Source organism: Trachemys scripta, chromosome 20, assembly GCF_013100865.1.
Source record: "Trachemys scripta elegans isolate TJP31775 chromosome 20, CAS_Tse_1.0, whole genome shotgun sequence".
Classification (NCBI taxonomy): domain Eukaryota; kingdom Metazoa; phylum Chordata; order Testudines; family Emydidae; genus Trachemys; species Trachemys scripta.
Genome location: NC_048317.1, coordinates 7,459,688 through 7,473,520, shown reverse-complemented (window position 1 = coordinate 7,473,520; position 13,833 = coordinate 7,459,688). Strand labels below are relative to the sequence as shown.

The 13,833-nt window shown below is 50.4% G+C and overlaps 1 protein-coding gene across 9 annotated transcripts in view; it reads right to left on the bottom strand.

Moving 5' to 3' along the window:
- The window catches only part of MACF1 (microtubule actin crosslinking factor 1), a 251,868-nt gene that overhangs the window by 182,604 nt on the left and 55,431 nt on the right, over positions 1 to 13,833 (bottom strand). For 2 of the 9 annotated variants that reach the window (XM_034753962.1, XM_034753966.1), the window contains exon 1: positions 683 to 955. The exons of the other annotated variants lie outside the window; for them this stretch is intronic. In XM_034753962.1, the coding sequence (XP_034609853.1) occupies positions 683 to 785 (103 nt within the window). In that variant the 5' untranslated portion in view covers positions 786 to 955. Of the gene's footprint in view, positions 1 to 682; positions 956 to 13,833 lie in introns of those variants that run through there. 9 annotated transcript variants of the gene reach the window in all.

Genomic DNA, 13,833 nt, shown 5'->3' with positions numbered 1-13,833 from the left:
GAAAATGACACAAGAGCCCAGTGCAAAACTCAACGAAAATTTCGAGCATGCCCCCACGGCCCCTTCCCTTCCCTTCCCTCCCCATCCACCCGCTCCACACCAAGGCTCCCCAGAGACCCTCACTCTTTGCAAAGTGCGTCCAAGCAACCCCCTCTCCTGGGCCTCTCACACCCAAGCAGAGAGACCAGAAGAAAGTTTAGTAACAATTATTTAGTCATCTCTGTGCCCGGACTCACTCAGCGCCAGCCCTGACTCCACCCCGCGGCAGGAGGAGATGCTGCTTCTCTCAAGGGGAGAGGAGACCAGAAAGTGAGAAATTCAGAGTAATTCCCTGTGCCGGGAGAGACCAGAAACAGCAGCCAGTATGGAAAGTGCGTGCCCTCTTTTACCAAAGCTGGGGCTCCCAAATGATGCTGGACCCCACATGGGGCTGCAGAACCCAGCCCTGTGTCTCAAATGCCACCACCTGGAGGAAGGAACAAAATCCGTACACCTTTAACATGTGGACGGCAGCCATCTTGGTTCCTCGCTCTCCCCCTCCTCCAGGCACATCCCACATGATCACCCACCCACTTCGCACTTCGGGGGACTTCCTGGACTCTGCTCGCAGCCAAAGCATGACGAAGGGAGGCAGGAGGTGGGAGGTATGAACCCGATACTCTAAGGGCAGGAAGAACGGTACCTTCTCTCCTCTGTCTCCTCAAGTACAAGATCCCAGCGATGCCAAGAACATGACTCAGAATAAAGACCGTGGGTGGCAGAAAGGTCCCATCCAAAAGAGGCATTGTCGCCTCTCCCCAACCTGGGGGCCTCCGTCCCGTTTCCACAAGCCCTGGGTCCGGCTCTAAGTTCCTTTCTGCTGAGGTTACAGCTGCATGGTTCGAGCATCACAAGGGAAAGGCAGCGAGAGGCAGGCGCGGAGCTCACAGAAAGCCATCACCCGCGGTAACTACAGAAACTTCCTGTCGGTTCACACCAGGCAACTCTCCCTCTTGAGAGCTCCAGAGCCGGTCTCCCTCTCCCCCTCCCTAGGCAGGCCCAGTTACAGCTGAAGTATCAGATAAAGCCCCGGATCTCTCCACACAGGGCTCAGTGAGAGGGAGAGAGAAAGTGAGTGTCAGGCTGACTCAAACATCTTTCCTTGGCATCCACTGATGTGCTGAAGTGATCTGACTTCAACCCCCCTTCAAGAGAGGGACGTCATGCTCCTAAATTCCCATACCTAAGCCCATTGGAATGCCTGCTCTCCGCGAACACAGGCCTAGCCAGGGAAAGAGGATGGACTCTGCCAGAACAGTGAGCAGCGTCTGCCAGGGGGATACAGACTTTAAGGCCTGAGGCCTGTCTCCGTGGCCCAGATTGGCCTCGTCAGAAACTGTCCCTTCTCCTGGATCAGAGACTCAAGTTCAAGAGGAGAAAGGGGGGAAAAAAACACACCGTTATTAGATCACTTTTAAACATTTCCAGGCATGCTGAATGCAGGCATCGGGCTGATTCCATCACTGGAGTAGGCTGGGGCGATTCCTCTGACTTCCAAGGAACTGCACCCTGCTTACATCAGCATTGAATTTGGCCCATCGTGTTCCCAAACCTTTATCTTAAAGATAAACTCTCTCACGCCGATTGGCTGTAGGACAAACCCAGTATGCTGCAGCTCTGGGGCCAGCACTGAACAAGGAGCAGCCGATTCAGAAACGAAGGTAGCAGTTTGGTATCTTTCAAAGACAATGGAGGCACACTGCATCCTTTGTTTGCACTGGCTACTCCGAGTCACCAGGCAGACTCGCCATCTGAAATCGGTGCCAGGCAAGTTACGAGACAGGGCATCATTGTTTCAAATAACTTGGTTTGGAGCCCACTGGAGATCATTTGTGTCTTTTAAGGACATCTCCTGGACAAGAACAGGAAACAACTGAGATCTGATAATTTTAGTGTCAGGACATCCTGCTCCAAGCAACAGTAACATAAGCAGCGAAGCAGTTGCCGCTTCATTTGAAGTTCTCTCTCACACGCACACACAAAAATACCAGGTTGGGCAGCCTGGGTCTCCATTGTTCCTCACTTCTGCCTACAATTCTCACCCACGTCCACTGGGCCCCTCTCCCTCATCATCCATTATGTAGAAGTGATGGTGCGTTTCACAGCGCAGGGTTGGACAATAAGCTGAGAGAGGAGGACTAACCCTACAGGTTGTAGTTTTTAGGGCGGGATTTATTGTTTGGAGGAGTCATTTACAGTCCATCCATTTCCTGTTTAATCTTGTACATTTGGGACAACTTCCATAAAGATACATGAACCAGGAAGGAAAATACAGAGCACACCATGCTGGTGTTAAACCTCTCCACGAATAAAAATGGGGACAGACCACTTACCCAGATTGGTTGGATAAGCTGCCCAATAGGGAACAGATGGAAAAGAGAGGAAACAGCTGGGAGAAATGTAATCCATAGAGATGGGCCAAAGAGACTGGAGTTTGGGTTTGCAAAATCATACAGGTGGATCAAGCTTTAGGGTTGTACCAGCAGGGCGAGGTTCCAATCTTGGTTCAGTTTCATCAGAAACCCCAAAGTTCCGGGCAGGGCTTCAGATAAGAGCTGGGGTTTCCCCCATCTCTGTTGCAGAACCAGAATCACTGCAGATTCTGTAACACCAGAAGTAGGGTTTTGTCTGGATCTAGGTTCCATTTGATCTGGACCATGAAAGGCTTAGAGGGAAGAGTGTTTGGATAAAAGGTTCCAGTTTGGAGCAGCAATATGGGAAGGAGCACATATGGCCTCATTTTAGCTCTCGTGTTAGTCATAGTGCTCCCAGCTATTTTAGTAGCTGACCATAGCTGGCGTTTAACTGGGTCTCTTTGATGTCCAATTTCCCATGACTGCACTCTGAATATGCAAAATGAGATGCATCATTCTGTGCAAAAGTCATTCTATTAAGAAAAAACAACAAGGAGTCCTTGTGGCACCTTAGAATGGGCATAAGCTTTTGTGGGCTAGAGCCCACTTCATCAGATGCATGGAGTGAAAAATACTGGAGCAGGTATAAATACATGAAAGGATGGGGGTTGCTTTACCAAGTGTGAGATCAGTCTACCAAGAGAAATCAATTAACAGCAGGATACCACTTGTCAAATGTCTGTAATGGGCCACTCTCTTACCACTTCAAAAGTTATTTATCCTGCTGTTAACTGATTTATCATCTCGTTAGACTGACCTCACACTTGGTAAAGCAACCCCCATCCTTTCATGTATTTATACCTGCTCCTGTATTTTTCACTTCATGCATCTGATGAAGTGGGTTTTAGCCCACGAAAGCTTATGCCCAAATACATTTGTTAGTCTCTAAGGTGCCACAAGGACTTCTCGTTGTTTTTGCTGATACAGACTAACCCGGCTACCATTCCATTAAGAGTTAGTATCTAACAATGTGCTCTGGTTACTTGAAGTCTCATTGCTCATTCGCTTTGCACAGGTGCTATTTGGAACAGAGAATCCCAAATAGCCAAGCCTCAAGAACGAGCTGCACATTGGGATCCTATTTCAAATCCTGATGCCCCAATATTTAAGCTCTCGCAGATCATTAATCTTTGTAAATACAGGCAGAGAGAATGGCGAGACCCAATTCTGGGAGATAGCTCCATTTCCCACCCCCAAGGTGATGCTCATACTCTCCGATATCCAATTGTTCCAACCTCACTCCAATAAAGGCACCCTCTCCAAAGTCTACTGGACACATGACCCTTTAAACAACTAATTTCCTTTTCAATGTGGATTTTCTGTTTTATTTTGTTTTTTAAAAAACAGATTCAGGCTCTGGTTTGAGATGCGGCTTGAAGGAAATGATCTGATGATGACAACAGTTGATCCTTCTGAAGAATTTTTGTACTGAAGGGGAGAGCCCTCACCACCCCATTAGCACGCAAGCCTGTTCCTTGTAAGTAGGAAATAAATGCATGAAACCACTAACTCAGACTGCCCTCGCCTACAACATAACTGAGACAGGAACTTCTGCTCACTAAGACCGAGAATTGAGAGCTTCCCACATGGTTAGAATCTGTCTCAGGTTTGATTCAATCAGCCAAAGTGACAATGCTGCACACAACTGTTAAACCAAGAGAGCCTCAATCCATGTAACAGCCTCAAGCAAGGCCAGAGGCCGACCCGCCCAGCAGCACTTCAACCTCAAAACCTCACTGTGCTGCCAAAGCCGGCAAAAAAAAGCCGGTATTACACGGAGTAGCAGCATTTCATTCATCCCTAGCAACACAGAGGTGGGGAGACTTGCATGCATTAGATGCTTGGAACTTCCCTGAATCAAAATGTGGGCTCACCTCCTCCTACACACTTCATGTGGAGACCCACCATGGGGCAACAGGTTCATTCCTGCTGTGGGATGTTTTCAAGAGCTTTGTTCTGTCTGACTTCAACTATCCCAAGAGACAGGGCTTCCCCACTCCCAGAGGGATTATTCCACAGTGTCTGGGATTGTCCTTTTTTACAGTGCTGGGTGTTTTCGGAGGAACAACCTGTCCAAAAGTCTTCCTCATCTTCCGTCTATGTTGTCGCTAGCTCTCTGTGCCACCCTAAACAAACCCGCTTCCTCCTTGGTGATGCTATACCCACCTCCTACTTCCGAGGTATTGGGTGTCCCCTTTTCTGTCGTAGCCAAACTACACTGATTGAGCTGTTTTAGGCTCTCCAGCATTGCTATCACCCCCGGTTGGAGCTGGGCAAGGAACACGGTGCTCATCAAGGCACTGTCCGGACGATGCTGTCAGTCTCTTGGACAGAGGGCAGAGAAAACAGGAACACAAGCGTGTGCACCTTGACGTACACGATTTAAACATGAATTTGATAGACCCCCTCCATAGTTAAGGCTCGAAATGGGTGCAGGCGCACAGCAGCTGTCCAACGCGACAGGCCGTGTCCGAAAGCAGCAACGCTGGTGCATCTAAGAAACCCCTGCAATTCTCTCACCTCCTGATGATTTTTACACAGACGGGTCAAATAGCCTGGCCTAAGGCAAGTGCGATTAGGCGACAGAGTCACCCGGCCAGGACTAGCAGTGCTTTCTTTGCCCAGGAGAGCAGAGCCTCCATAGGGACAGAAAATGGCAAGCTTCTGGCACCTGGTAGAGGAGAAAGAGAACGGGAAGGTGCTCGCCAAAGGCTAGAAACGGAAGAGGGAAAGGCAGGTGCAGAGAGAGAAATGAAAGACAACTCTAGCCACCAGGTTCTGTTTTTCCGGAGAGCGGAGCTCCATCTACGTCCCCCCCATCGGTGTTCCACACAACGCCACATCCCTGAGAGTGACAGAGCCCGCCGTCCAAGCCGTAGGGAACAAAGGAGACACCCGGAGAATTTAGGAAGCTCATAGGATCCCACCAGAACGGCAGCATGGCAGAGAAACAGCCACCACGTCCACAGAAATTCACTCTGTGTAACAGAGAAAAGGCTGCAATGGAGGCAATTGCACAGACTTCTAGGAGGCCTTCCCATGGGCTGAGTTAGGGCCCGTGTGCGTGCATTCCTATGGCACTGTTCACAAACAACCGGACTGCCAACCCCCGGCTTTTCAAATCTGAGTCAGACGGCCCAAAATCATGACATTGGCTTAAAAGCCCCAATACTTTTCAAAATAACCCCCGGTGGGTTCTTTTTATTCATCGTCTAGTGTCTGGGTCATGTTTTCAAGTGTCTCTCTGCAACCACGAGGCCTAGAAACTTACTTTTTTTAAAACAGATTGAAGCAGAGGTTCTCATGTGATCAGCTGCAGCTCCCCAAGAAACACCAAATGTGAGACTCACGTGAAAACGGTGAGAACGGGTCATGCTGGCTTAATAACCATAGAGCTGAGAATGTACAGGAAGGCAGAGCGCAGCACGAATAGAAAGGTGGGGAGGAAGAGAAAGGGAAAGACGGAGGAGGGAATAAGAGAGAAAAGGACAATAGCAGAAGCAATAAGGTAACGGATGCAGAGAGTAAAGGAGGGAGGCGGCAGCTGGCTGCAGGGAGGGAGAGTTCTGTCTCTTTGCTATGGTGTGTAATTAACTGCTCCATCACTTAGGGATGTAGACAATATGGTAAGTAGATACTGTGTGCTGTGCCACCCCCTGCCACTTCCAGCTCCCCAGCGGGCCCTGCCACCCGCAGCAGAGATGGCACTGACCAAACACAGCGCCAGAGGGCACAGAAGGGCAGCAGTTCAAGTCCCGGATCCTCCAGCCACGCCGTCTTGTCCCCCTGCAGTGGGCAGAGCGCCTATGTTTCTGGAGCGACCCAGCTATCTCAGCTCACCGCAGCCCCATGGGAACAGCCAGGCCAGATTTGAAAGAGACAGGCTGATTGAGCCGCCAATCAGGTTTCAGAGGGAGGATCAGCCGTAGCAGACGTATCAGTCGATGTGAACATTTAATCTGCTAACCCCTTGTGTCCTTTCTTTGGAGCCTGCAGCAAGTCGCCTGCCTCAGATGATCCTTGTCCAGAACAGGCCCTTACAGCCAGCACGGGAGGGATAGCGCAGCGCAGAGGAATGAATTATGCCCTTAAGGGGGCAGTGCACTCTTCTGCAGAGTCTGGAGCGAGGGACAATGCTGGTTATCAGGAGCACGGCTCGCCAGGGCATGCCTATGTCTGGAGCGGGCGTACTGCATGGAGCTGAGTGAAAGGACCAGAATGCACTTAATTCCACTCAATTTAACTCCATTTGCTTTTTCTCTTTTAATAAAATAAAAATATCGACTGCATTCAGCATAAGCGAGTTTCAAGCGTTTTCTGGCTGCTGCGAGAAACCGATAACGGGCTGTAATTCACCCGGCTGCGGGTGACGCATCTGGACAAGGAGGACGCAGGAAATACTGGGAAGTCACAGAAATCTTATCTTTCACTGCGCTGTTACAGACTGTCAGACACTCTGCAACGAGCCAGCTCGGGGGCTCCGGAAACGCCAGCCGGACACTCCAGGCCCTATTCAGGGCCCGGCAGTAGCACTCAGACGGTGGTAGTGATAGGAGCCATGCCAGACAGGGCCCTTCTTACACCGCCCAGCCATGGAAACCATTCTACACATACAAAAACAGACAGCTAATTTTAGGTGCCTTCACAGCGACTTCTCAGGCCGAGACGGCAGTCGTTCTACTGGAAAGGAAATGGATGGGGGAAGAATGTGCATCTTAGAATTAAACAAGAACCCGAGGAGAGAGAGACAGAGAGACGTTGACTCCACACATGGGATTGTTCTGCGCTTACAGCGTTGTCTAAAACAGGCCCAGAGCAAACTCCAAATGCAAACCAATCCAGGAGCCGCAGCTCGGTTCTGTCACCACAGTCCTGTGCTTCTCAGCGGGGCCCGATAGCTTACTTTATACCCTGCATATCCCTTCTCTGAGGCAGGACACCATCTCACCCAGAGAACCAACATTAACAAGTGCGGCCCCTCCTACCACGCCCTGTCCTCCAGCTGCCCCTTTTCTCCCCTATTGTAGCCCTATTCCCCAGGGATTTTCAAGCCACACCTGCAACACATCTCTTTTCTCCATGTGTAGTCTCTTAATTTCTCCCTCTGCTAGTCCTAGGTGGAGTATTTTATATTATACAGTGTTCTTCTGCAATCATTGGCTCGGTTCCCGAATTCTGTCATTATACACATCCATAATGCATTGTGATTAATCGAAAACCAATTCTACTCTGCCTGAAAATACCGCCTTTCATCAGAGAACCTCAGCACGCTTCACCAGTCCCACTCTGTCCCAAAGGGAGCCAGGGCTGGACTTTTAAGTAGGACATGCACCCACAAGCACAGACCACCACCACAACCACCCCTAACTGCTGTTTGTGCTATTCATCCCTAGCTCTCCGAGGGCTTTACAAAGGAGGGTAGTCTCACTCTCCCCATTGTACAGATGGGGAAACTGAGGCACAGCACTGTGACATGACTCACTCAGCCAGGCCAGTGGCAGAGCTGGGAACAGAACCCAGGCCTCCTGAGCCCCAGTCCTGTGTTCTGTCTACTGCACGATACTGCCTCCCATCCATCCCCTACGGACCAGGGCCTGAGGCAGTGCCCAGTGAATTCAATGGGAGCCTTTCCATTCATTTCAATGGGCTTTGGATCAGGCCCTAACATAAACAGCCAGTGGGGACGCGCCCAGCCTAGGGCCTTGTCTCATGCACAAACACAAGACAAACCCATTTCCCGCTCTGCCCCTCTGCGCACGGTCCAGGGTTTAACAGAGCAGCAATTCCGGGTGAAGGTCGCATTACCCCCATTTTACAGAAGGAGTAACTGAGGCACAGAGAGGTGAAGAGACTTGTCCAAGGCCATACGCTGAGGCAGCGGCAGAGATGGGAACAGAGCACAAGAGTCCCCTCTCACCGCCATCACCACCGGACCATGCAACATGTCGTACAGGTAATTACAGCGCTCTCCTAGGTTCCTAACATCACTGTTTCTGGCCCCTAGGCACTTCCAGCTCATAGCAGGGGATGCTGGCAGTCCAGCTACGGAGGGGGCCTGTGCCCAGCCACATTATCCCTGCCTCACAGTGCCGCCTACAGGGAGAGACTGGGACAGCTGACCAGGTATCCAAGGCTTCAGCCATCACTGGACTGGTACATTCAAACTGGGGACATTAGCAATCTCTACAGATAGGTACCTAACTTCAGCCAGGTCCCCCCACAGCACTGCTTCCTCTGCGCCCACAGGCCTCCCCTTCCACTGAACAATCCCTGCCCTAGTGCAGTCTTTCCATTCCAGAGCAGAGTCATGACTTGGCTCAGGCCAGACTGTGGGGGGGCCTCAGGCCAAATCTTGCCCATTTCCTGGGTGTTTTCCTGGTGAGTAATGCTTCCCCGTCGCATTCCCACAGTGGCTGCCGGCTTACACAGCATCACATCTCCTTATATGACTCGGGAAGTCGCCTGCCAGCAACTCAAAGCAACCAGAAAGCAATCGCTACCCTGAAAAAACAGGGGCTCTGCTCCCAGCCCCTCACACAGAGAGGGGACAGATGTTCTATAGCCCCTAAGCCACCCTGCTCACCTTTCTGCATGCCAAAGGATGGACCCGGGAGCCAGGGCAGCTGTAATGAGGGTCTACATACTCCCCCGAGCCCAGGGCAGCTATAATGAGCTCTCTCCATAAACCATATTCTCTATTGCAAGCGGTTGGTTGCCCCCAGCCTATGGTTGCAGTGGACTCACTTCCTGTCTGGTATGCTGAATGGGGAAGGGACCCAGGTGCATTCTTAGCCCAAGGCAGCTGTAGCAGGTTCCCGCCCAACTTAGTGTCAGACACAGGAAGTGACCCCAGGCCTGATGGGTGCAGGAGCCCCGGACTCTGCCCCCCTACCTCGTATGCTGCACAGAAAGGGATGTAAACAAATGTATATTAATACAGTACAGAAAGGGATCCCAATGCCCACGCGCTCAGTGCAGTCCCTCCCATGGCCGCCAGGTGGTGCGGCAGAAACACCAAAAACCAAAGCATCTCTGATTCAGGGAAACCGTCAGACAACAGCTCCTGCTTCTGGCTGGCGACAAGAGAGAGCAGAACTAGCACAGAAGCCGAAAGATTCAGCCTAGTTTCCAGTTCTGACACATTTGCACAATGGCCGGCGCCTGGCTAGCAGCGGAGCTGCATATTAAATGGATGGAGGTGGAAAGAAAACCCCACCAAAGATGATCAAGGGGCTGCAACACAGCTCCCATCAGAACCAGACCCCAGTTACTCCGGTAACCCCTCCTCCCCCCCTCAGCTCTTGATCTCAAGTCTGCAGCACCCTGGGAACACAACGGCCCTTTTCAATAAGCACAACCAGTCGAGACTATAGAAAAAGGCTCCATCTCCTCCAATGTATCATGCTGAACATAAAAACAGCCATGAATACACTAGGGAAATTCTTGTCCCTTGGCCGGGAAGGCAGCGATGATACAGACGCTGCTGTATTCATTTGACGGGGGGGATTTCACTACACAGAACAATGGAGAGGAATCACACACAGCTGAGTCATTCCACGGCTCGCCCGGAGAATACTCGGATCACTATTCAGTCTGGCATCTTTGCGTTCATCTAAATCATCTAACACACGATGTTGTGTTTTGCAAAAGTCTGTGTCTCAAACAAACACCACAATGGCTCCTGCTTCCCCCCAAGGAGCTACCAGGTATCCCTGTAACCCTGAACACACTTTCCTGTTTCATTCCAGGAAGCCAGCCTGGGTCTCAGGAAGGGCCGTGGGCAGCTGCTGTATGATGAGCCACCAGCACAAGGGCAGAATCCAACTCATGTCTCCTGACTCAGCTCTCCTCCGGCATCTTTTCCACACCCCCAGGCCTTTTTTAGTCTTGACACTGCAATGGTGCTGACTGAAGACGTAACTCGTGACTGTCTGGACAGAATGACAAGGTTTGGAGACACCAGTAGGCTTCCCATGCGTAAAGAGCCTCTCTTTTCTTTCCCTGGACAGCTTTCTCCTCTCCTTTGGGGCATTTTGAGAATCTCTGTCATTTTACGGCAGCTGGTCAGAACCTCCAAGGGACACAGGATGGAAGGGGCCACTTGAGATCAGGAACGCCCAGCTCATCCTGAAAGAGCGACACCATTTCGCTTCTCAGAAGCCTTCCCCTTGTAAGCAAGCAAGGGCCAAGTCAACCCTGAGAAACAAAGCAGCCTGGGGCAGTTGTTTTTTCCAGGGCTTCGCCCCTCAGCAGTCAGAGGTCACTGGACAGAAGCACACGCCTCACACAGGCACAGAAAAAAAAAATCAGTTCTCTGCATAACTCACCAACATGGCAACCTAAGCACCTGACCCATTCCAGGACTCCAAACCTTCACTAACACACATGAAAAACCCTGGAATCTGATCTCTTCCCTGCATGACTGCACCTCTCCACTCCTGTAGACTTCATCCTCAGGCAGACCGGTAACCCATCCACCCTCCTGCCCTTAGGGTTTCTAGCACTGTGGGAATGAGGAAGGAAACCCGGGCAGCTGACTGAGGTGCCAGACTCAGCTGGGATGTGCTTTATCCCCAGGACCATGCACCCACTGCCACGGCCCAGGCAAAGATGCTGAGGGGAGCAGCCCTGGACCTCGTCAGCAAAGCAGAGCAGAGCCCCTCTGGCTTGGCTTCTAAATATCTCAGTAGGCTGCAGTAACTAAACATGAGTAAAGGCAAACACCGCACCTTCCCAGCAACTGTCATTAGAAACAGGTAAACAATGGAGCAGTCAGTCAGAGGTAGCAAGACAAAGAGACACCTCCATGAACAAGAGACAAAGCACCCTTGGAAAAGGCAGTCACAGTCACAGTCACAGTCACACACACACACACACACACACACACAGCAGCAAACCATCTGGCATAAACACAGGCTCTCTCTGACACACACACTACACCCTCCTGCAAGCAGAGACAGGACTGTGAGCCATTCCAAGGCACACGAGCCATCACCACCCCTGGCACCCATACTGGGAGTTAGAGGAAAGAAAATTAAGAGAACAAAGCTGACATTCCCTACGATCTATGTTGTTAAACGGGAGATGAGCAGACCCCGGCGAGCGCTTCCCTTGGGGCCTGCTAGTCTGGCAACTACCCACCAGTGCATTCTCTTTGAAATTCCTTTTACTGCAGGTGAATCACCAATTCCTACATGCACAGACAAAAATTCTGTCTTCCTCCACTTATGTCACCACCTAACAAACACGAAGGAAAGAGCGCAAAGGAGCAAGGTGTGGCCTACCTCCATCTCCAGATGCGTTCTCCTGGCAGCCTTACCTACACTGCAATAAATGCCTAACAAACACATTTGCTTCCCCCAGTTCTGTCCAAGTGACAGCACCAACACTGAAACACTTGTGCCATTAAGGTGCCAGAGACCACCGTGTGGTGCAGTCCTGCTCTGAGCCATGTTAGATGACAGAGTGCAGAATACCTGGAGGCCTCACCATGCTAGCATTCTCATCATCGCTACAACTGCCTGAGCCAAAGCTACAGGCAGCAAAGCAAATTTTGGGAGGGAGGAGGGGAAGAGGGGGAAGGATTTTCCCAGCATAGATGGGAATTATGCACCTCGGTGCAGTGACCTTGCAGAACCAGGGCTCAAATGCAGACTCTCTTTCAGACTCTTGGCCCGGCAGTAACTGCGGGCTTTTGTGACACCATGATGCTTCTCACAACTTTTCGCACTTCTCAGCAAAAACCCGAGCTGCAAGGCGTTCACTCGCGACTCGCCCCCCACTCTCTTTCTGGTTGCTGCTTTAGGTAGCGCTGGGCAGAGTTTCCCTGTGGCAGGAGCAGAGGAAAAACGGTTTCAGGAGGCACCAGCCATTTTTTACTAACCGCTTACAAGCTTTTAAACGGAATGTTCCGCTCCACTGCGAGACCATTGGGAGTGAATGTTTAACTGCAAGGATCCCTACCCAGGGCCAGCTGAAGGGCTGAAGTTCCACCAGCAAAGGCCAACCAGACAGAAAGCAAAACACCCTCCGACAGGAGGAAATATTTCAAAGCACCACACAGGGAATTCTTCCTCCCACAAGTCTGACCAGCCCACCATGCTCTGAACTGAGCAGCAACGGTCAGCCCTCGGGACATTAAGAGCTAAACCTGCCAGCTGTCCAACAGGCAGTTAACATTAAAAAAAAAAAACCTGAACTCAGAGGAACTCTGGCAGGGAAGTTCCTGGAAATAAGGACTGACCCGCTTAGCATCAATTCCTCTTTTCAACAGGTGCTTGGCACCAAAATAATGATTATATTTTTAAAAGACTTCCCTTTCCAACATGAAACTGACCAGTCTAGACACACACAAACTGCAGTGCCTTAACCACAGGTGCAATGTTGCATTGGTTTAACTACATCACTGCAACATCCCACCTTAATTAAGCCAGTGCAACTCTGGGAACACCCACACTTCGAACTAGAGCTGAAACTTCCAGCTCGAGGAGACACATGTGCTAGCTCTTATCGGGCTAGTGCACTAAATATAGAAGTGGAGCCAGGGCAGCGTGAGCAGAGGGAGGGCTGGCTGCCCAAATACAATGCCATCCGAGACTCTAGACACATGCTCTGGTTGCCAGCTCTTCCCAACACTCACACCGCAGCGGCCACACTTCGGTTTTTAGCATGCTAGCTCAGAGTGCAGCTCTCTCTCCTCAAGCTGGAAATGGAGACGCACAAGAGAAATATGAAGGAAAGTGTAGGGATGGAATAAGCTAAAAACTCTAATAAGCAGGGATGGAAAGCTAAAAACAGACATCAAGAAGGCTGAGATGTTTGATACCTATTTTGCTTCAGTCTTCAATAAAAAAAAAATTCATGGTGACCAGATATTTAACACAACTATTAGGGGGAAGGAATAGGTTAAAGAATATTTAGATGCATTCAAGTTGGCAGGGTCTGATGAAATTCATCCTAGGGTGCATAAGGAACTAGCTAAAGCAATCTTAGAACTCTTAGCAATTATCTTCAAGAACTCATGGAGGACGGGTGAGGTCCCAGAGGGCTGGAGAAGGGCAAAAACAGAACCTAGCTTTTAAAAGAGGAACAAAGAGGATCTGGGGAATTATAGACTAGTCAGCATAACTTCAATCCCGGACAGATACCGGAACAAATTATTAAACCATCAATTTGTAAGCACCTAGAGGACAATAGTGTTATAAGGAATAGCCAGCATGGATTTGTCAAGAACAGATCATGCTGAACTGACCTAATTTCCCTCTTTGACAGCATTACTGGCCTAGTGGAGAGGGGAAACCACTAGATGTGACATATCTTCATGTCAGTAAGGCTTCTGACACAGTCCCACATTACTTTCTCATAAGCAAACGAGGGAAAT